At 42.1% G+C, this 22676-nt stretch overlaps 1 protein-coding gene across 1 annotated transcript in view; it reads right to left on the bottom strand.

Moving 5' to 3' along the window:
• LOC144827831 (uromodulin-like) overlaps window positions 1-22676 on the bottom strand; it is a 242742-nt gene that overhangs the window by 10063 nt on the left and 210003 nt on the right. Inside the window, exons 5-6 of the mRNA XM_078685997.1 lie at window positions 18801-18961; window positions 6888-7130 (exon numbers count right to left, since the gene is read on the bottom strand). Of these exons, the coding sequence (XP_078542123.1) occupies window positions 6888-7130; window positions 18801-18961 (404 nt within the window). The remainder of the gene's footprint in view (window positions 1-6887; window positions 7131-18800; window positions 18962-22676) is intronic.

The raw sequence follows: 22676 nt of genomic DNA, 5'->3' as shown, positions 1-22676 counted from the left end.
CAGTCTTATCATTTCTATAACCATGTAGGCAGTGCTCAGCACCAGGACACCCTAGGGTAACTGTGCGCTCTAGAAGCTTTATTAACATAACATATCTTTAATATAGATCCCAGGAGACAAAGTGCTGTATATTACAGCTATGGACATATAAATGAAAGTTTATATGTCCCTATAGTAGCCATTTCCATTAAGGACTACTATCAGTGATCAGTGGTCTATAGGATAAAATGTTGGCACACAGCCACGCCCGAGGTTGTCAGCTCCATTGTGAATCTCCGAATATGGGTCATGTTTGGTATCAAACAAGATGCCTCCTCAACCCTGACATGCTTCCAAGATCAGGTTTGATGTGACATGAACACAGGTGGCTACCTTAGAGGTTGGTAATCTGGTTGCCCCTGCATTTCCTGTGCCCTGGGTGGAAGACTGCAGTTGCTAAAGCCAAGACAGGAATCTGACCACTTGCCAAGCAGTGTGAACACTCCCAGGAGTCAGAATCAAAGGCCAGGCCAGGAAGGAGGTGACACCTCCCTCCCTGACAGGATGGCTAGTGAAGAGACACATCAAGGTGGTACGCACCAAAGCATGCACTGCCTCTGATATGCAGTCAGCCTGACTCCCAAAGGAATATGCCACCCTCCTCTTATCCCCTGGCATATTTGAACCCAGGCATGTGGGAAAATTAGTAAGTCAGGGGGCGTACACCCTCAGAAGGCTAACCACACCCCTAGGGTGGGCTACCTGGTCAGTACAGCCAAAAAAGTTGGCCATTTTTAGCAGTGTCACTATTGAGGGTTCTGTTTAGAAAAGGTTACACACAGACCTTGATGTGGTCACCTCAGGTGCGAATGAGTAGCTGAAGCGAATAGCACCTCGGCCACAGGCACTCACACCTCAAATGATCCTAAATCTAGGATTTAAGGGACAAGCCTGACATCAGAACCTCAGATCTGTGAAGGCCACAAAGAAGTGTAAAGAAGAGAGCCTTGTCTGAGTCAACCAGAGCTGCACAACTCAAAGGCAGGATGCTCTGCACAGGTGACAAATCTCCTGAAACTGCACAGCTGCGTCTCCTCCTGGACCAAAGACCGGCTCCCCCAGACAGAGAGACTGCTTTAAGACCCAGAGGCAACTCCAGACTCCCTTTAACTAGTGGCACTAGTCCCCTGCAACCACAGGTAAAAACAATGTTCCTGAACCAAAGAATCACTGGCGATGTGGCCCTCTATGGGATCGCCTAAAAGTATATGGTCCAGTGCATTGTGGGAAATATAGTCCAGACCTCCAGCTAGTTTTAGGTAGCTATCCTTTTCCCCCGAAGTATCATCCTCCTGGCCTTACCTTTAAATGGCTTGTTGGTGACCAGTCGGTTACCACACCCTTTATTCAACGCTGTAAAAAGAGGGAACCATGCAACACCTTCAGCTGACCACAGCAGGTGCCCCCTGTCAATTTTGTGCATACATGTTTTGCCCAGAACCATCTAAGATGTAAACCCATCTCTCCCGCGGCTCCCGCTTCAGCTCCAAAGACAGCCAAGATAACTATGCACCTCTCATGCCAGGTAAAATTGAAATGACTAAAGCGGCTTGGTCCTGGTACCCGCATCACCTTACCTCTCTGTGGGTTCCCGCGTAACTGAACCTGCAAGTGACAGATTGTTACAGTATCGAGTTGCACCAATTCATGATTTCTTCTCAAATCCATAACTGGTTAAATGCACTCATATGTGTTCATTTTAGTGTTTAAATATATATCTATATACATCAAACAAACTAAGCCTCCTCACTTCCGCAGTGTATGTGGCGAACAGAGATGACAGCAATCCTTCAGATATAGGCACTGTTTTTATTTATTTAGGAGCTTCAGATCTGACGCATTTTGGACAGGAAAGTCCTTGTTCACAGATAGCCAGGTAAAGCTCACCATATTTTTTAAATATGCATTGTGATAACCACTTGATCAAATAACATAGAAAAATACTATACATTCATTCATGTGTAAAATCCAGTCACTCTGTTTTTTAACAATAAATATATCATGATCTCATATCCTTAATCATTATTATACACTAACAATTGAAAAAGATAAATATATATTATTGGTAAAAATAGCAGCCTCCAGATAATGTCACCCACGTTTGGAATAAACATAATACAATCCTGAGTATTTATCTCTTCATATTTCTGCTTGAATGTTGTAACTACCGTACAATGCTAACTCTTTTATATACATTTTCCTATCTGGGGTAGACTTAATATCAATAAAGTATTTCCCACTGTTAATCAGTGCTATATATATCTAATTGGTGTCCGGTTCCCTTCAAGTCATATCAATTACTTATCCTCCATGTTGGTACTCTGAAATCCTTAACACATGTTCCTCTAGTAATGCCTGATTATAATGTAGAACACTTTGGCTAGTCTGTATACTTCTGAAAATTTCGAACCTTTGCTTACTTTAAGTTAAGGCCTCTGATCTTGTAGTGCATCCCTCCACTCTCCAGTTGTGCATTCTAACTCATTACAGCATGCCATGATGATGTCCTCCTTATCTACATGCACTTTTCTGTAATCATGAACCGAAGAGGAGCACACTTTAGTACCAGCTTCTCTCCCTTCATGAAGTGCAGAAAAGAATACAAAAGTCAGGGTATAGGGTGGTATGGTGATATGGTAGCTCACACAATAGTTTAAAAAACATCCGATCCGTTGAAACTATTGACACTTGCTGCTGGACCTTGCCCTTTTTGCAGGTTTATCACCAAAACTTTTGCCTTCTTCCTCCAATCTTATGACCCTCTTTTTGTTGGCTTTAGGACTCTGGCCACTTTACTACTGTTAATCAGTGCTAAAGTGCATGTGCTCTCTCCTTTGAACGTGCTATGATTGGTTTACACCAGTTTGGCATATTTAATTTACATGCAAATTACCTGTACAGTGGTATCCCATATACCCAGAACCTGTAAATTAAATGCTAGTAGTGTGTCTGCTTGCATCACCCACAGAAGTAGCCTTTCAATGCTGCCTCAGCCCTGCCACTGCAGAGCCTAGGTGTGAAGTTTACTGCCACTTTACTTTGGCATTCACACAACTACTTGCCAAGACTTAAACTCCCCTTTTATTACACATAGGTCACCCTTAATGTAGACACTAGGTAGCCCTATGAGTGCCGTATTGTGCAGGTAGAAGGTAGGACAAGTGCCCTTTTGTGTGGCATGTCTTGGTAGTGACAAACAGTCTATTTTGTTTTTCACTACTGTGAGGCCTACTCCTCTAAATAGGCTATCATTGGGAATTCCCTTATATATGATTAAGTGGCAATTCTCGGTCTAAAAGCAGTGGTTTTGCCATGTTTGGTATTTTTAGAATGGTAGTGAGAAATCATGCTTACTGGTGTGGTGGGATTCTACATTGCTATTTTGGAAATGCCACTTTTAGAAAGTGCAGACCATGAACCAGTTCCTTTGGTCTGGAGTATTTCTTCACTCATTTTTTTATTGTTTCAAAATCAAGTCAAATGTTGTTTTACATGTTCAGAACAAGGGAAACTAATTTCTTTGAACAATTAGACATACAATCAACTCATATTGTTTATAAATTCCGTGCCCGTTTCGTTAAGTTAACGATACATTCACGGAATTCATAAACAAGCCTTTACCATTTCAACGAAAGCCCCTGCATCTAACAGGGCTCTGAATCATTGTTAAGTAAGTGACAAGATCTACCGTCACTTTGCTTTACTGTTAACTCAAAGGATTTGGTTAATGCTCAAACCCTTCAATTCATTATTTTTTCTCCATTACAGAACGGAGGCAATTTATTGCTCCAAGCACATGAGATGTTTACACGGGCTTACATCCTCCAAATCTCAAAAAGACGGACGACTTTAACAACTAATAAATCATTTAACAATCACAAGAGAGGGTTTATAAAAAAACATTTTTTTTATTTCTTGACCCCCTAGTTTTTACTCAGTCAGGACCCTGAATAAAACCCCAAGAAACGTGTTGGGGGTCGAAACGCGTCAGCACTTTTCACCACTGGGACACACTTTTGACTCTCCTCTTGGAGAATAACCGCTAGTTTAAACAAGGCTATCCCCAAGAGTCTAAATATTGTCCCCACTGGCAGTAACCTTTCAATCAATGTATAAAGTGGTTAATGAATTACCATATTGGTTGCTTTTTCTTTGTTGAAACTATGACTGTTTTTTTCTTGATATATGTATAATGTGCTTTTTGTAGATTTGTTTCTCACAATATCAGTTGATTGTATGTCTAAGTGTTGAAATCATTGTATTCCCCTTGTTCCTAACATTTAAAAAAACAAATGACTTTGTTTTGAAACAATGAAAAAGTAAATAAATACTCCAGACCAAAGGAACTGGTTCATGGTCTGTTGTTCAAATTACTGTATTTGATGATTAGACAATTGGTGGTTCTATATATCAGGCGCTTTCTAGTTGTCGCCTCTAGGGCCACCCCCTTCAGACATAAAACTTTTAAAAAGTGGGCATTTATCTGTGCTTATACCTATAGCGTTTTGCAGCCTGATCCGAATCCACGTCTAGGGCAGAGTGACAGCTACACTTTGTGTATACATTCCAGACAGCGCTCACACAGGAAGAGTTGGATGTGACAGTGTTACATATGCATATTAGTAATCTTCCTGGCCTGGGAGAGAGAGGGGCACTCACACAAAGGGCTGATTTACCCCCTAATGATGTCTGGAGCCAGGGCTAGGTTGAAAGGGGTTCTGTTAACTAGAAATGTTCCCATGAAACAAATACATTTTGGAATATGCATACAGGGGCTCTGCACCATGACTTTAGAGCACTTTTGGAACTGGGACTTAACTTTTATCAAAATTACTGCTGCACAAAGGACTCATTTTGACTGCTGTTCTGATGTTGCCCTGCTGCCTGCTACTTGCTGAGTGGACTAAAGGACTCACTGAATAACTTTGCTGCCTATTGCCCTGCTGCCAGCAGTTTCCTGGCTTTGCTTTCACTAGGCACTGCTGCTATGCCATGAGGAACTGCCATATAGTCTCCTTGCTTCTCTGTGCTGGCATGCCTGCCGCCTTTGTTCCACCAAAGTGTTGTCTCCAAACCTCCAGTGAGGAGTTAACTCTGCTTGTACACCTGGCCTCTGATCTCCCCCCAGCGTGTGATAACTTCTGTCTGCGGCCCCTTCTCACTTATTGTGTGTGAAGTGCTTCATCATGCACCTAGGACATCATGTGCCCATGTGCATTACATTTCCCTTGGAGTAGTATGTGCCCTGCCACTCTGTGTTGCACCCGGCATCATGCGTGTCGAGAGTGGGAAGTGCCGCCAGACAGAGGGAAGCCCTCTCAGCTCATTACCTGTGTTGCTGTAGAGACCAGGCTTTCCTGTGATGCGGCTACGGAGGGTGCACTGGCCACCACTGGCAGCGGATCAGCATGTAGCGGCTTAACACACCACTGGGGGACAGGCGCCCACGTGGTGTGGATGCAGCTCCTCACCTGCCAGAAGAGAGCAGCCTGACCTGGCTCCAGGACATTGAGGAAGGCTAAGGCCTGGCAAGAGGTTTAACGTGGCAGGTCCACATGGCAGAGTAAACTGCACATACATGTTCTGCAATGGCCGACCTGAGATATGGCTAGGGGGCTACTTAAATGCATGTCAAAAGAAGTGATGCGGGCCCACTAGTAGCATTTAAGTCACAGGTCCTCGGCACATGTAGTGCACTTTACCACAGACTTATAAGTAATTGAAAATGACAGTTGGATATGAGCCGATGTTACCATGTTTAGAGGAGAGAGTACATTTACTTTAGCCCTGGTTAGCGGTGGTAAAGTGCTCAGATTCCTAACACCAACAAAAACCAGGTCAGAAAAAGAGGAGGATGAAGGCAACAAGTTAGGATGAGCCTTCAGAGAGGGCATTTCCCAACAGATTTCACAAGGCCAAAACATATATGTCTCTCAATACCCTTACTTTGTCTTCAAAATGCCCCTCCAATCGTCTATATATAAGTTGGAAAATATCTTTTTGGTCTATATCTACAACAACTACAGGAGGTTGAGGCATGGCTTCATACACGTTATATCCTTTAGAGTGTAGACTATGAAGTTGCATATGGTGTTTATTAAGAAATGGCATTTAGATACAATTCGAAAATTCTAATCCATTGTACCCATGAAGATTGCATTCACTACTATCAATTAAGAAGATGGGGTACTGTCATGCGATCTAACATTGTGTAGATAATGCAGTACTATCTCACTCAGTCACTCTTTCTACCTAAATTCATGCTTTCTGCTACCATTTCAAGCAAAAATACTCATAGTTCTTGGTTCATGTTTACATGCATATATTGGTTTCACTTGCCTTTATTTGATTGTCATTTTATTTCTCCTTTTGTTCACTTGTTTAATACTTTTCCTGTTTTATTAATCCACTAGGAAATTCAAGGAAACTCGTTATGATAACATTCAATTTACATTGTGTCATTTTTATTGAAACTTATTCATTTTAATATGGAAAACATTTCAAAGTGTCGTTTTAATTTTATTTATTTATTCGAGTGCTTGTGGATACACGATTTTTTATTTTTCCTTCTGGTGCCTACATCAGTATTCGAAAGATTATGAGGGCCCTGGGGGGCCGATATTTAAAAAAGATTTATGCCAGAAACCTCCGCGGGCGTGTACTCAACAACTTCCCAAAGTTTCATGGCGATCGGATGAATGGTGTAGTAATGCATAAAGGACAAACAGAAAGACTGAAAGACATACTTTCTTTTTTATATATATATAGATAACATTTGCTGCTGATACTCAAGGTCTTCTTCTATTAATGGCATTGAGATCATACTGTATTGAGAAATGGTCACTCACCCGCCTGCAATGAGTTCAACGCTGGCATCAGCTGGGTTGTTGCTCGGAGCAGCAACACACCTCTCTGCCCTTAAGGTAAATTTGTCTCCATCAGAGAAAGTAGTTGAAATACCAATGTAAAGCGGTGTGCCGACTGTCAGGGTGTCATCTTCTGTGAGTGGATCAGTGAAGGAATTAGACTTGTAGGCAGCCATGGTGGCAGTAATTGTTCCAGAGCCATTCACTGATGGTAGAGTAGCTATGCTGGATATAGAAAAAAGAGATTTCAGGATACGTATAAGAGAGTTTATGCAAATTAAATGAAGAGATGTATGATTTATTCATTTGAATGTTTGACCAATAAACCCAGAATGTTAATCACTATAGTTTTCAGACAAGAGGCTTGAGAACAACGTACGCAACTACAGATGATGTACCGGATTCAAAGGGCATTACAGACCCTGAGACATTTCTGTATTTCTATTTCTAGGACAAAGACAAGATGGCCGGGAGCTCCTGGGCGAGGGATCACCTTTTAGTGAAAATCATAGAAAATTCCCCCCTTTAATCCTCCAATACCCCGGGGATTTGAAGGCTAGCATTTTCTGCGATCCTCCAGGACGATGTGATCACCGAAATTGAGGTAGCCTTCCACAGCAACAAGAAATACAACACCCAGCGGAATCCTAGTAAAATGGCCTATTGCCGGTTGAGCTGCTCAATGCAGCTGAGAGGAGACGGGCTCGGGGTCACCCTTTGGGTATTAATCCTTGGCTAGCACCTACCTTCCGGACTCGGCCACTATTTCTCTGCATCCTGCCGCGACTGCTTCTCACTGGCAATAAACACTTTGATTACCTTCAAGATGGCGGCCCTGCACATTTTTTCCACTGCGGCTGCCGCGGTCCCCGAGCTGAGTTCCCCCGGTTGGAGCAGGGTTAGAGCACTGGGTTCCAATCTTCTGCCCTCTGACCCCCATGACGCCCCCTCTTGCATTCCAGGAGTCAGGACAGGCTTTCCTCCACTGGTGTCGTTTGCGGTCCTAGGTGTCCCCACTCAACTTCTGAATGGCTGAGGTTTTTTGGGACTGGCGATCACTGATGGAGTCCTCCATCCTGTAGGTTTTTGGCGGGAGCACCGCTTGCAGCCTGTCTCATCCATGGTATTGGTTTCGGTGGCTTGGTCTGTGCCAAGCGTTGGACTGCAGAGATCCACTCTTGCTCCCCCATTGCCTTTTGTCTGCTTTCTGTTATTGGAGATGGTGAGTGCGAGGCGGCCATTTTATCCCCATCTGATGGCCTTCTTGGTGGTCTGCTGATCTTCCGCGCGGTGAACGAAACTGTCCCGCTGCGTTGCTGTGCCACAATTACAACCCTCCTGTGGGTCTTACACCTAACTCAATTTGGTCTACCTTTGTTCGGGCCCGGTGGGATGGACTGACCCCATCTGCGGGTCTTGAGCTTATTCTTATTACCATCTGCCTAATTCCCAATCCAGCTCTTCTCTTTTCAACGTGGACCTGTTTTTATCCCTTGCTCCGCTGCACTTCTCAAGTGTTGGACATTGCTGTTTGTATCTACTTTAATATAACCTGTGCAACTAGCACGTTCTCACCTATGTAAAGGGCTCTGATACTTCCGGGTCTAGCCAGTGCTATGTGAAACTCTAAAAATAAGTAAATAAAATAAATAAATGGATAGGGAGATTTTGGCTTTGATTTTAACAGAAGGGCAAGGGAAGTCATACATCTGAGGATTAAAAGAACTTCCGCTATTCTCAATAGAATTTATGAAACATAAGTCTAGATCACACAACATATTTGACTGGAGCTATAAGGAGCTATAAGATATCCTTGCTGTACAGGGATTCCCTGCTGCATACAACATTTACCACATAATTGTAAGACTAGCTCTTCACCAGGGAATTCCTTCTGATATTCATCAGAGGGGGGACATGTCTGAGCATGTGCAAGATCCAGGAAAACACAAATATAAAGATAAGTTCTCATATTTCTAACCCAACCAATAAATTGAAACATACTCAAATAGCGACATTTAATGTTTTTATTTCAATCCAATTAGACAAAATAGTAAAACAGCATTGCAATTGCCTAAGAAACACCACAGCCCCACTTTAAATAGGATATGCAACACAAAATAAAAATACAAAAAGTGGTGTTGCAATTTAAAAAGTACACCAAGCACAAAACACAGCTGTCTCTTTAAGAGCCCTAGAATTCTCAGCTCTCCTAACACAACCAGTAGGGTGATAGTTGTATCACTTTCCTCTCACAACCAGCAGAGGGATAGTTAAGCAAAACATAGTGTTTTTGAGAAAAATCGTGAATACATATTGTTAGACCTGTCAGCCTACGAATGCTCTTCCCCCAAGCATTGTGCCTGCTTGTATTAAATTTGCTGAATTATTTCTGTTAGCCTTAGGACTCTGAGCAGTTTATCACTGCCAACATTGCTAAAGTGTACGTGCTGTCTTCCCTTAACATGGTTTGATTGACCTATGTACAATTAGTATATTTAATTTATTTGTAAGACACTGCTAGAGTGCACTACGTGTGCACAGGGCATACAATTGGATGCTACTAGTAGGCCTACTGCGCAGAGGGTGCCACCCAAACAAGTGTTACGTTAAGAATGTCTCAGGTCTGCCACTGCAAAGCCTGTGTATGCAGTTTACACTGCCATGTTCAATTGCCATTTAAAACTCCCTTCCAAGCCTTAAACACCCCTTTTATTACACATAGGTTACCCCTAAGGTGGACCCTAGGTAGCCCATTGGTTAGCGTGCTGTGTGATCAAATGGTAGGACAAGTTCATTCAATTTCTCATGTTCTGATAGTGAAGAAACCCAAACTCATTTTTAACTAAGGTGATGCCTGCCTATCCCGTAGGTTAAGATTAGAAATTTTTATTAGTAGGCCTGTCATATTTCATTTCACTGGAATGGTAATGATAAATCATGTTTACTGGTAAAGTTGATTTTATCATTACCCTTTTAAAAATGCCACTTTTAGAAAGTTATAATACAACATAAGATGTGACTAAAAGGGATTTTGTTTGTCTATTACTTAGATTGATTCGTTTGCAAACAATATTTCGAGTTGGTTGTTAACAATCCAACCCAGGTGTATCCATAGGATAACAGTGCAAATTGTTTATATTGGTTACACTTTGGTTGGATTGTTAACAACCAACTCGAAAGATTGTTTGCAAACGAATCAATCTAAGTAATAGACAAACAAAATCCCTTATAGTCACCTCTTACGTTGTATTATTCACTGCCCAAGCCTACAAGGGTTTATTGGGTTACCCAGAATTATTTTGTGACTTTTAGAAAGTTGGCACTTTTCTGTTCTTAGCCCGTTTTGCATGCATCCTGTCCCAAATACAGGTCTTAGGTGGGTGACAGCCAAACTTTGTGAATTCCCTTTAGACAGCCACACCCAAAGGAGTGGCCATCTGCATCCTGATGGGCCATCCGGGGCAGGATGGGTGGTGGGAGCTAATAATTACACCTGAATAGGCTGTGTCCTGTCCCCACACAAAAGGGCTTTATAATCCTGTGTAGTGAGTCTGGACCAAGGCCAGAAGGAGAACCTCTGTCCACTGCAGAGCCCCTTTTTTGAAGTAGCCCCACTGCAAAGACACCACTGGGTTTAAGTACTGGGCCTCAGACCCCAGCAAATCAGTACACTACTGAACCTATAAAGAACTCTGCCAGGAGGAAGGGCTGTGGTGTTACTACAGTGACTGCCACTCTGCTGGACTCTGCTCTGGAAGAACTGCATTTCTGCTGTTTTGCCCTCATGCTTGCTACCTTCTGTCTGCTGAGGAAGGATTGTCCTATCTCACTTGAACCCAGAGAGATTTCAAGGGCATGCTGGCTTGCCCCCTGTTCTAAGTCTCAGGGGAATGAAGGACTTCCTATCAACCTGCAACAGCACCTGGACTTAACAGGCATTTGTCTTACCAAGTGGTGCCAATCCAGTCCTGGACCGAGGAAGTATGTATAGAGTGATGCAATAACGAGAATCCATGCATTGGCACCTTTGCAGGCTTCTTTGATTAGGTGATAAGTGTCCTGGTCGGAGCAGAGGTTATCTGATGGTGGGAGTTCTGCAGCTGCAAATATCAGGCCAGGAAGTGGGGTGGGTAGTAAAATCTGGGCTGCAAAGAGGAGAGGAGAGATCGGAACACCAGACCCACCTATCCCCATATCCTGTACCTCAGCCTGGTTGCAGGCTTAAGGCAAGGATTTGCAGAGGTCAGGAGCAGGAGAGCTAATGGAAATGAGCCACATTGTGGGTTGGTTTAGCCAGCTCTTACTCCTCTGGAAATAATTCATCCATGTTGGATTGTGGAAGTGTCAGGCTTTGTGAGACAAAAGTATGCCATACTTTGGAGGAAGTTGTCATGCTTTTGGGTGGTACCAAACATCTTATTTGACAGAGTTGCCCACATGCTTGTTGCCCCAAAACACTCAATAAATATGCGAGAGCTTCATGGTCTTGCAGATCATATGCCAGAACCTGCACAGAGTAGAAGGACTGCCCTTCTGGAATCTGTATTTGCACTTGAAGGCCTGCACTTTGATAGACTGTGCCTGCTGCACAATCAGGCACTACAGTCTAAGGGTCTGTACTTTTCTTTAAGAAGGAATAAGGAGTGGACGCCTTCCAAGCTACATGTTAACAGAGCCCATCTCCATCATTTCCATCAAGAGACCCCATCCTGGAGTGTGTCCAGTGTAGTTTGCCCCAAAGACTTTTAAGGATTTGGACAAGGCCTTGTGGGAATTGTAGTCCAGACACCCCAGAGACCATATATGAGATTCCAGACATTTACATTAGTGTTTTGTACACTTGTAACCTACAAAGATACCTTTAGGAAGCACCTCCTGAAGTCTGGAGAACTCTTAAGAACGTTTCTGGAAAATTTCCAGGAGTTGTTCGACCCAACGTTGGGAGTCAAGCCAACTACATTCAACCGCAAACCAGCAAGAATTTCAAGTTCGCCCCGCAAAAAGCTTCAGAACTCCGGACTTCCAGGATTTTACTGGGGCCTTGCAGAAAGTCAATCTGGCAAACCCTCTCTAAATGTGTCCCGTTTTGGAGGGTTGATCAACATCAGAAGAGAAAGCTTCAGAAAAGTTTCTAAATATGAAGGCAACATTTTGACCGAGGCATAATGCTTAGTGTATCCGGCCAGGGCTCCATCAAGTTGGCTTCAAACTTCGAGTTTTTCCTGGTCAAGCATGACCAGATGTCCCAAAATGGCACTATATGCTTTTAAGCAGTAGACAGTGTTAACTCTTCTAAAAATCATATCTCAGGCTCCCTACATTAGATGTTTGTCGTTTGGTGTCTATTTATTCTTAACAATGTAACCTATTCTTATAATTTGGTGTTAGAATTGTATTGCCTTTGGTGACTTACCCATTTGGTGTATTGGTGTTTATACATGCTTTACACTCCTGTCTCCTAAGTTAGGCCTCGATGCTCGCTGCCAGCTACCAAGAGTTGAGTAAGGCACTAATTTGTTTAGATTTTTAATGGACCGTGCACTGCATTAGTAGCCTTAATGATAGTGGTGTGCATACTGATCCCTGCCAATAACCCACTTTCCAACAGATGTGATGGTAGCATTCTTGTTTCGGGGATGACGTTTAAACTAAAAATCATGCTGCTCCAACCTCTCCACACAGAGGACAGCTGCCTCAACAGGCTTATGCTGAGCCTCCACAACCTGTTGCTTCACCTCATCCACATGATGTCAGGAATAGGGAGCATTGTCATCAAGAGTACATGAAAGGATCATTCTCATAAGAGATGAGGGAACGATGGGGAAGGACTAAATATGTATCATATAGTCCAAGGAGAAGACAACAACGTTCAAGGTCTGCATCATCCTCTTCTACTGGTTGGTAGGAGTTTACTCTGTCATCTCTATAATATCTTCCCATGAGAATCTCTCTTATGGATTTTTCAAACTTTACATCAGGGCTGAAAAGAAGTTTAATCTTCAGACCTCCACTTTTGAAGGAATGTATGACGTAACAACGTAAACAATTACAACGCATGCTTTTAAAACGCAGTTTTTACATCACAACTACCATTACATCGCATGATTTTACAACACATGTCATTACAATGCATTTTTAAAAACTACCATAACAACACATTCCATTACAATGCATACCATTACAACACATAATACTTTTAGGGTGAGTGTTGGATAGTGTAGGGGTAAAAAATTAATATTCTCACTCCAGTGAGTGCAACAGTAGGGAAAGTGTTGGATAGTGTAGGCGTAAAAATTACTATTCCCATCTACCCCAAAACCCGTACGCACCCACCTGCATTATAATGGCATGTGTTTCAATCGTATGCATTGTAATGAGATGCATTGTAGTGACATGCGTTGTAATGGCATGAGATATAATGGCAGTTGCGTTGTAACAGTTGTGTTGTAAAAGCAGTGTGATGTAATGATTGTGTTGTAATGGATGTTTCCCCTTTTTGAAGTCATTACTTTTTTATTTTCTAGCCAATCCAGACATGGTTGCAGGGTTTTCCCATTGCTCCAGTAGTCCATGGATTACCCATAATGGACACCTTCCCAGACCTAACTTTTGTCCAGGGAGTGAAGAGACAGCTGGAAAAGAAATTCACAACTAAAGACTTGAAACACAAATTTCTCAAGGAGTTGGTGCCTGGCGATTCCTTAATAGTAGTTACACCAAAGGATACATTTCATGTAAAAGCTCAACACCTCTCAAACCTCTTCAAAAGGAGAGGGGAAGATTGGGTGCCTGTTGCAAGATTTTCATAACATCAGGATGCATACTGAAGTTGCTAGTTCTTCTACTTCTATGATGAGTCAATTTATGTATTATCTCCCAAGAGAGAAAAAGGAAGACTTTAAGGAAAGAATGTCAACATTGGACAGCAACAATGGTTTAGCAGGTAACACTGCAAATCTAGGCATTGTAGATGTATGTTATCGAATAGGTGTAACGGGGTTCTCATGCCTTGGACCTATTCTGTAAACGTTAGCGGTCAACAACCCACTGCTCCTCCAATAAAGCAATGACACCACCCATCTGCAACCACTGACGAGCACCCTGGTGGGTGGTAGTAAAGTTAACAATCTTGTGACATGACAGCAAATTACAAAAGACAAACCAGTGTTTCATATTGTCTAAAATGGGTGCAAAAATCAGGTTTTCAAGATCGCTGTCTCAGATTCCACCAACTGGCTCAAATCAGTGGTTCTCAGATTGCGGTTCTTCCATCAAATGTTACATAACTGAAGTTATAGGTGAACATCAGATGCTCCCCGACCCTGCACACGGCCAGGAGGGACCTCAAGACCTGACTCCTCGACTGATCTGGAGTCGTCTTCTTCCGAGTAGCGCGCTTTATAAACCCCTGAATGATTGATTGATTGATTGATTGATAGAGATTGTACAAAATCCAAGTGTCTCACAAACAACAAGTATAGCAAATGAACCATAGAAATTTAGCAGGATAGGGGTAAAGGTGTGAAGTGTAGCCAGTGATGCTTATTGAAGCACACTCCCTTAAAGACCTTCCTAAAGCATGGTGTCGGAGTGTACTGACATAATTCTACTGATGAAACTATACAGCGCATAAACAATAATGTATGGATATTAGGTTTTAGCAAATAACTATCCTGTGCACATCACTAAGTAAAATGACTGGATTTGCATTGATCCGATTAAAATCTTTATTTTCATCATTCTTTAGAATTGTACAAGGGCTTCTTTTTTGTTTTCCTAACTACTGATATGTTTCGAAATATTTATACAGTTCATTTACAGGTATTTAAATGTTGTTATATGGTAGAAGAAACCTGAGAATCTACAGCCTTTCCTTTCACACTCCTTTTACCCTAGCATGATTGTCATGTAGTTCACTTTGCATACTCTAACTTTGCACTCAGAGAAAGAAACATAAATACAAAACTACATGTTAAAGAATTAGTAGTCATTTGTCAGAAGTCATAGTCTGACATTTAACCTCTGTCTTTGAAATGTGTCAGAAAACATCATAATTTCTATAAACACTTCTGGTTGATGTCGCAGTATATGAGGTAGACATCAAAGGCTTTGGTCCTGACGTGATTCCCATCAATTTGGATCAACATCAACACCACAAATGACACCACCACAGGTTATCTAGATCTTTCCATCAATCCATTCTAAGATATCTCATTCCCCTTTAAGGTCGAGAGATTGCAGCTAGATGAGACAAACACCGCCATGAAGAAAAATCTCTTTGTCGTCACACACTTTTCCACTGTTGAAGTCGAAGAATCACAAAACAATGGCAACACCCCTGAAGAAAAAAAAAGCCTGGGGTACCGACGGACAGAGCGGGGCCTCATCACCTGAGCGAGCGCCAGAAGAGGTGAGATGTTTCCCCAAGAATCTTTGGGAAGGAAATTATTTGCCAAGTACAAATTCACCTACACGTCGGAGTTTGCCACATGGTAGGAACAATCCATGTATGTTTTATCATTTGCAGTAGTGTAAACAACTAGGTCCTGAAGAAAGCCTCTGGTCTACCTCTTTGACCATTCATGGCTGAAACATGTCGACCTCTTCCACCATTTGATAGTTAATATTTTTTCAATACTATCTGCACACTGTTTTTAGTTTTGGCATTATAATGACCCTATAATAAAATTTGGCTTTCAGCATTATAATAGCCAATTTTAGTTTCACACTCTCTCACTCATCCCAGCACTGCAAATATTTTTCAGCACCACCACTAGGATTACTCTCACGTTTACATCCGGTGAGATACCTAGTAGATACCAGCTTTCAAAAATCCCAGATGATGATGCTCCGCCAATGGGTGGGCTGTTGAGAGAGAACAGATAGCCATACTGTTTGCTCAATGCATTAGGATTTCCTGTCCTGACTCCTGACCTATCACCTAAAAGGGGTGCTGCTAAAGTATCTATTGAGAAGGTGAGCAATCTGTGGGTTGAAGTATCCATAAGGATATAAGGCACCTTCCCTATGGTACCGATCTTCCAGGTGCCTGCAGATTCCTCACCAATCCCATCCACCTCCATATTCTGAGGCAAGCTCATAGGCATCTGATGAAGAAAAAGGTTTTAATTTAGTTTTTTGCACTGCCTATTCACTTTTGAATGATCCTCAGCAGCAGTTGTTTTTTATTATTGATTGGTATCATATCGGCTATTAGTCTAGGAAAACTACTATCTGTAGACTCCTGAGTGGAAATTGGCAGCTGTAAAACCCTTACCAAAAAAACAACTCCCCGACCCCACCACACTCTCTAATCTACGTCCGATCTCATTACTTCCAGCATTGTGCAAAATCACTGAGTCCACCGTGAATAAACAGCTGACACACTTCTTGGAAGAGAATGAGACATGGCACCCTAACCAAGCTGGTTTTAGGACCCAGCATTCCACCGAATCGGCCCTCCTGTTCACCACAGAAACCATCCGCTCAGCCTTAGATCAAGGCAAGAAGGCCGTCCTGATACTATTAGACCTGTCGGCGGCCTTCGACACGGTCTCACATGCTATCTTAATAGACCGGCTAATAACATCTGGCATAAAAGGCATTGCCTTAGAGTGGATAAAAAACTTTCTTGGTAACAGGCGACAAGTGGTGACCTTGGGGGATTTTCGTTCCAGTGAGAAGCCACTGTCAACGGGAGTACCTCAAGGTTCTAGCCTGAGTCCGACATTATTTAATGTCTATACCGCTCCCCTGATACAGCTGATATCGTCCTACGGCATAGATGTAATAGCATATGCCGACGATACTCAACTGATCCTGGTCATGGACAAAGATAACCAGGTCTGGGAAGAAAAACTCAAGTGTTGCTTAACGGCCACTTTTGAGTGGATGCGGAAAAACCACTTAAAATGTAACACAGGCAAGACCGAGATTATGCCCATAGGCCCTAATAATGATTTCATCCCTAGACTGTGGTGGCCTGAGAAGGCTGAAATACCACCCCACACTACCTCCTTGGCTCGCAACCTTGGGGTGCAGTTTGACGCCGACTTATCGTTTAAACATCAGGCGTCAAAAGTGGCAGGCACCTGCTTCGGGGTAATAAAAATGCTCAGAAAGTTCTTTGACTTGCTGCCCCTCGAAGCTAGGAAAACAGTCACGATTGCATTGGTCACTTCTCGCATAGACTATTGCAACAGCCTGTATGCTGGTACCAATAAGGTGGTTACACATAAACTCCAGATGGTACAGCATGCTGCGGCAAGGCTTGTTCTGAAATGGCCAAGAAGATCTTCAGCAACCAAAGCCCTCAATGTATTGCATTGGCTGCCTATAATCAAAAGGGTCCTTCACAAAGTACTAACAATTACCTTTCGCGCTGTACACAATTCAGGCCCCATGTACCTAAGAAAAAAATTTGTTAAATACTGTCCCAATCGCGCACTACGATCTTCAAATGCCAATCTTTTGACCATTCCAAGTTTCAGACTCAAAACCCGCGGGGGTAAATCTCTGGCGGTACTGGGTGCCAAAGCATGGAATGCGCTGCCCCCTGCACTAAGAGCACTAGACAGGGAATCCGACTTCCGTAAGCAATTGAAAACCTGGATTTTCAATCTTCCAGACCCAATGGCCAGAGCACTGGTGTGACTCCGGTTTTGGTCTCCTTGAGCAGTAAGGCAACCTTTTCATCTGGTTGTCCTCTTTTTGGCGCCGAGATGCTCCCTGGAGCGATTGTTAGCGCGATATAAATGGACTATACATACATACATACAAGACCCTTCCCTGCCATTCCACATACTGGCCAGTATCTATATTGCCAAAGAAAATGATTAATAAAATAAACAATGGAAAGAAACAGTACAGAGCAGATGAGAAAGTAACAGCAAGTTTGGTTGAAGAGAAACAGAGGGTATAAGGCCAAGATGCATCAAGCTAAAAAGTGGAAAAGGTGTGGCGCCGCGGCTAGGGCGACTGACTCCGGCTCCTGGGGATCCCGGTTCGATCCCCGGCACCGGCGGCAGATTAACCCAGCACCATGTGACTCTGGGCAATAGCTTGCTTAATCTTCCAGAGGGCCCCCAGCGCCTAGAGACCCTTACGGGTGATTGTGTGCTTTACAAATGTGGAATATTATTATTATTATTATAAAAACCGCTCGCAAAGGGGCAGATTCTCAGAATCTGCCCCTTTGCGACCGGTATTTTTACATTTGGGATGCATCATCTCAAATGCAAAAATCGTAATTTAAGAAATTGCAAATTTGCGATTACTTAAATTGCTATTGCATTTAAGGAATCTCAAATTGAGATTCCTTAAATGCAATGCATTAAAGTTAAAAAAAATTGCGATTTCGCTAATAGGGGGAGAAAATTACCATGAAGTTAAACTTCATGGTAATTTGCAAAAACTTTGAAAAATGCACTAAAGTGCATTTTTTAAAGTTCTATTTTACACACAAACATGCCTTTAGTGTGTGTGTGCAAGATGTACCCATATGCAGATTTCAGGGGTGCAACAGGGTGTCCTTTTGACACCCTGGCACCCTTGAAATTGCAATCTCAATTTGCGATTCTCTAATTGAGAATCGCAAATTGAGATTGTCTTCCTATTCATTCTGAATGGGGAGGTATTCCTTAATTGCGACTCCCAATTTGCGACTCGCAATTAAGGAATTTTAAGAAATCGCTATTTTTTAAGCGACTTCCTCATGCATAGCATTTTGCTATTCCTTATTAGCGAATCCTTATTTTTCGCTAATGAGGAATCGCAAAATGGATGCTTGATGCATCTAGGGGTAAATCTCTAACAAAAATCTGAAGATCGACAGATACTCATGGCTGTATTTGCAGAGTTTCCTTTCTACATACAGCCCTTTCCAGAGACACCTACCCGATAATAGGATGTAGAGCCGTGAGCAGGCTGGTCTGCATTGTCATGTTATATGTACATGAGAAGGTGAACATCAGGAGGCTGCTAATGATAATGCCACTTGAATCATCAGGGGGAATATAGAGGACATTGGAGAGAGTCATCGTCTTGTCATTATTTACCTAGAACAGAAATGACAGCAATAGAGACATTAAAAAAATTGTTTTGAAAACATCAGACAAATTTCTACGTATGTTTTAATTTTATTTCCCCAGCACAAAAAAAGTTCCGGCATTGTGTAAAAGTACAATTTTAGTTATAAAAACAAATCACCCCACAACGTTTTGAGAACAATACACAGCAGCAGCATTCAAAATGAAGATAGGATGGAAGGAAAAGAAAAGGGAGGGGGGATCTAGCAAGATCATCCAAGCTTTGAGATTATGATAATAGATGAAAATTACAACCAGGAGAATTGAACTCATCAGCCTCATTTACTAAAAGACCTAGGGCCATATTATCAAGCAAGGGCGATACTTTATCGCCGCTTTCATCGGCAGGAAACCGCCGCTAAAACGGCGATAATGGGCTTGATAATATGCCCTTGTGAATTCCCATAGAAGCCCATGTTGTGGTCTTAACCTGGGCTTCTATGGGAATTCAAATGAGCATATTATCAAGCCCATTATCGCCGCTTTAGCTTAAGTTTCCTGTTGATAAAAGTGGCGATAATGTATCGCACTTGCTTGATAATATGGCCCCAAATGTTGAAAGGAGGGCAATTTTTCCAGTTTTGCTTTCAGGATCAATAAGGTATTCTGCTGCTGGAAGCACTGTAGGCTGCGGCCTCATCTCCCCTGGCCGCAGTGACCTGCTGATGCTGCCATTATTTTAAAATGGAACTTAAAGCTACAACATGATTTCAAGATTCAAGCAACCTTATAGTTAGGTGAACATGTCAATGACATCATTAATGTTTGGAAGTCAAAACACCTTAGAATTTCTCCAGTTATAGTTGCAGAGCTAATTATAACTTGCACACCTGCCATGCACTGCATATGACATAATTGATGACATCACTAAGTGTGTCAGTTTGTTTAATAGTTTACATAGTGGAGGTATGTAACATTACATTTCTACCTAATGTTTTACAGTTTGTGTCCAGCTGATGGGTGTAGGTGTGATTCTTATGCATCACCGGTGTGTAGAGGTATTGAACATGTTATAAATCTTCGCATTCAAGAGTAAATCTGTGTGCAGGTGACAGCTAACAAACTTAGAGGTCTAAATCAGAAACCTGATCTGAATATCTTTCAAAATACCTTCATGTCTAAAAAGTACAACAAGATAAAGAAGTGGCTAACAGTTATGAACAACAGACCAGATCGCCAAGAAAAGGGCCACCTGTAATTGCTAATCAAAACCCATTATGGATTCCCATCAATAACTTGTATGGATCAATGTTTTCATTTGGAAATCCTGCCAGGGTATTCTGTCTCTTTATCGTTGAGACATACGGCATACCCCCATCTTTGGCATGGGGTAATGACCTACAATTACTAGATTAGACCAAATGATGATGATCTGATGGGAAAGTGCAGTGCAAAAAAATGAAGATGAATGTGATGGTTAAAACAGGATAGGGAGCTTTAACAAAAATTACTTTATTGGGCATAAGGCCCTTCCTTGTTAAAAACAAGAACAGTGCAACAACATTAACGAGTTTAAACAAATAGCTGCGAGAGGACCAACATGTTTCAGCCTATTATGGGAGGAAACCCAAGACTTTCGTCAGGGTCTCTGTTCTCAAAGAATGCTACTGCCAAATTAGTGAGAAACGTGTGAAAAAATTATAATAAAAAACACACAAGTGAACTAATAACAGCAAAGGATATATTTCTCCTATATCTGTTTCAATTCCTCCTTGGCACCTGGTGTGATCTACAACAACAAAAACATATGTGGACCCTTATTAGGTTCAAAGGTCTGTTAAAAACGGTAATCTATTCATCAGTGTTCAAGATTTTCAAGTACTCACCCAGTGTGCCCGGGGAAAGGACCTCACCTCTTCCTGGACCTGGCTCAGGTAAATGTGAGACAATAGTGTTAAATCCAACGAACCCCTTTTTCTCGTCTATATTGTGGTGGAAACGCTATATAGATGATGTTCTAGTGGTGTGGAGAAGGGACATAGATTCAGTTACAAACTTCCATCGGTGGCTGAATAATCAGAACGATATCTTACACTTTACCATCGAAACAAGCAAAGAGAAGGTTTCCTTTCTGGACCTCTCCATCTACACGACGGAGACTGGTCTCGAAAGTGAATTGTATTGAAAACCGATGGCAAGAAATTCGCTACTTCTATACGAGAGTCAGCACCCCAAATCCCTACGCGATAATTTGCCTTTTGGGCAATTCCTCCGAGTTCGGAAGAATTGTTCAACTCCAGAAACTTTTGCACATCATGCAGAGGAATTATCGGAACAGCTAACCAGTAGACATTATCCTAGGAAACTCATCAAACAATCGTTGAAACGTGCAGCCAACAATCATCGGGAGGCACTTCTTGAACCGAAAGGAGAGAAGACCAAACTGGATCGCCTGACTCTGGTTACTACCTATAATACAAAATCCAATTGTATCCAGAAAATCATTAGGCGTCGTTGGCGCATAATAAACAGTAGCAATAACAAGATTGAGTTTCCCTTTTTTGCATTTAAGAGGTCGGGCAATTTAAGGGACCGCCTGATACACACCCGTCCTCGAGAAACTTCTACCAGATAGGTGGGCACCTTGTGGGATTTACCTCCCGTAATGGGACACCATCCATGTGGGGGATGTTCGGTCTGTCCTTTAACGACCAAGACAACAAGCATTGACATAGGCACCGACCACCCTTGGCAGTTGAGACACTTTACTAACTGTAACAGCACTAACCTGATCTACCAAATCACATGCCCGTGTAATTTACGCTATATAGGCATGACCACCAGGAAGGTGCGAGTGAGGATGCAAGAACATAAAAGCACGTTTCGTTGCAGAAAAGATGTTTCAAGATTAACTAAACATTTTTTACAACACAACCACAGTGAAACAGATTTTATGTGGGTTGTTCTTGAGAAACCGTTTATTCCATCACATATAAGTGATATATCAAAATTCCTATTTTATAAGGAACAGAAATGGGTCTTCAAATTACGCACTGACAGGATTGGGCTCAACGATGATATTCCGTGGTTCAATTTACAATGATCATGACCACCCTGTCAGTAAGATGTGATTCCACTCCATGTTGTTCTTAACAGTTGGAGTTATTGTATGACTATAACGTGTTTGCAGCATTCTATGATACCTATAAGACTACCATACTAAGTGTCTTTATAACTTTCAGAAGATGCAAGAGACGATAGTTGTTGAGTGCATATAGCTGAGCTTATTTTCTGCTTAACTACAGCTGTTATTTGAGGGACATTACTCTGTAGTTTGTTCCTATTTCATAAGATCTGGGGCTTGTACCATTCTTGATACTGTGGTTGGTTAGAACTACTCCTTCCTGGTTTGGTGACCCACCCTGTAGTCCGTCCAAAATCCCATGAGAGTACGCGAGTTAAGCTGGGGTTGCTTTAGAACTACTCCTTCCTGTTTTGGTGACATCATCCTGTAGTCCGTTTGAAAACTAGCGAGAGCACGCGATTAAAGATGTTATTGGTAAACACGTTTGCTTTAACAACTATATCCCGATATACGCAATCTGTTTTTCCTAACCCTTCCTGTAGAGCTTAGGAAATGTTTCCCCCTTTTTTGTTTGCTATTTCCAACACAATGTTTAAATACAACCAGGCTGTGGTTGGTTAAAACTACTCCTTCCTGGTCTGGTGACATCATTTTGTAGTC

The sequence above is a fragment of the Lissotriton helveticus genome, chromosome 4_1, assembly GCF_964261635.1.
Source record: "Lissotriton helveticus chromosome 4_1, aLisHel1.1, whole genome shotgun sequence".
Taxonomy (NCBI): Eukaryota; Metazoa; Chordata; class Amphibia; order Caudata; family Salamandridae; genus Lissotriton; species Lissotriton helveticus.
The sequence above is the reverse complement of the archived record's forward strand: the minus strand, read 5'-3'. Positions and strand labels throughout refer to the sequence as shown.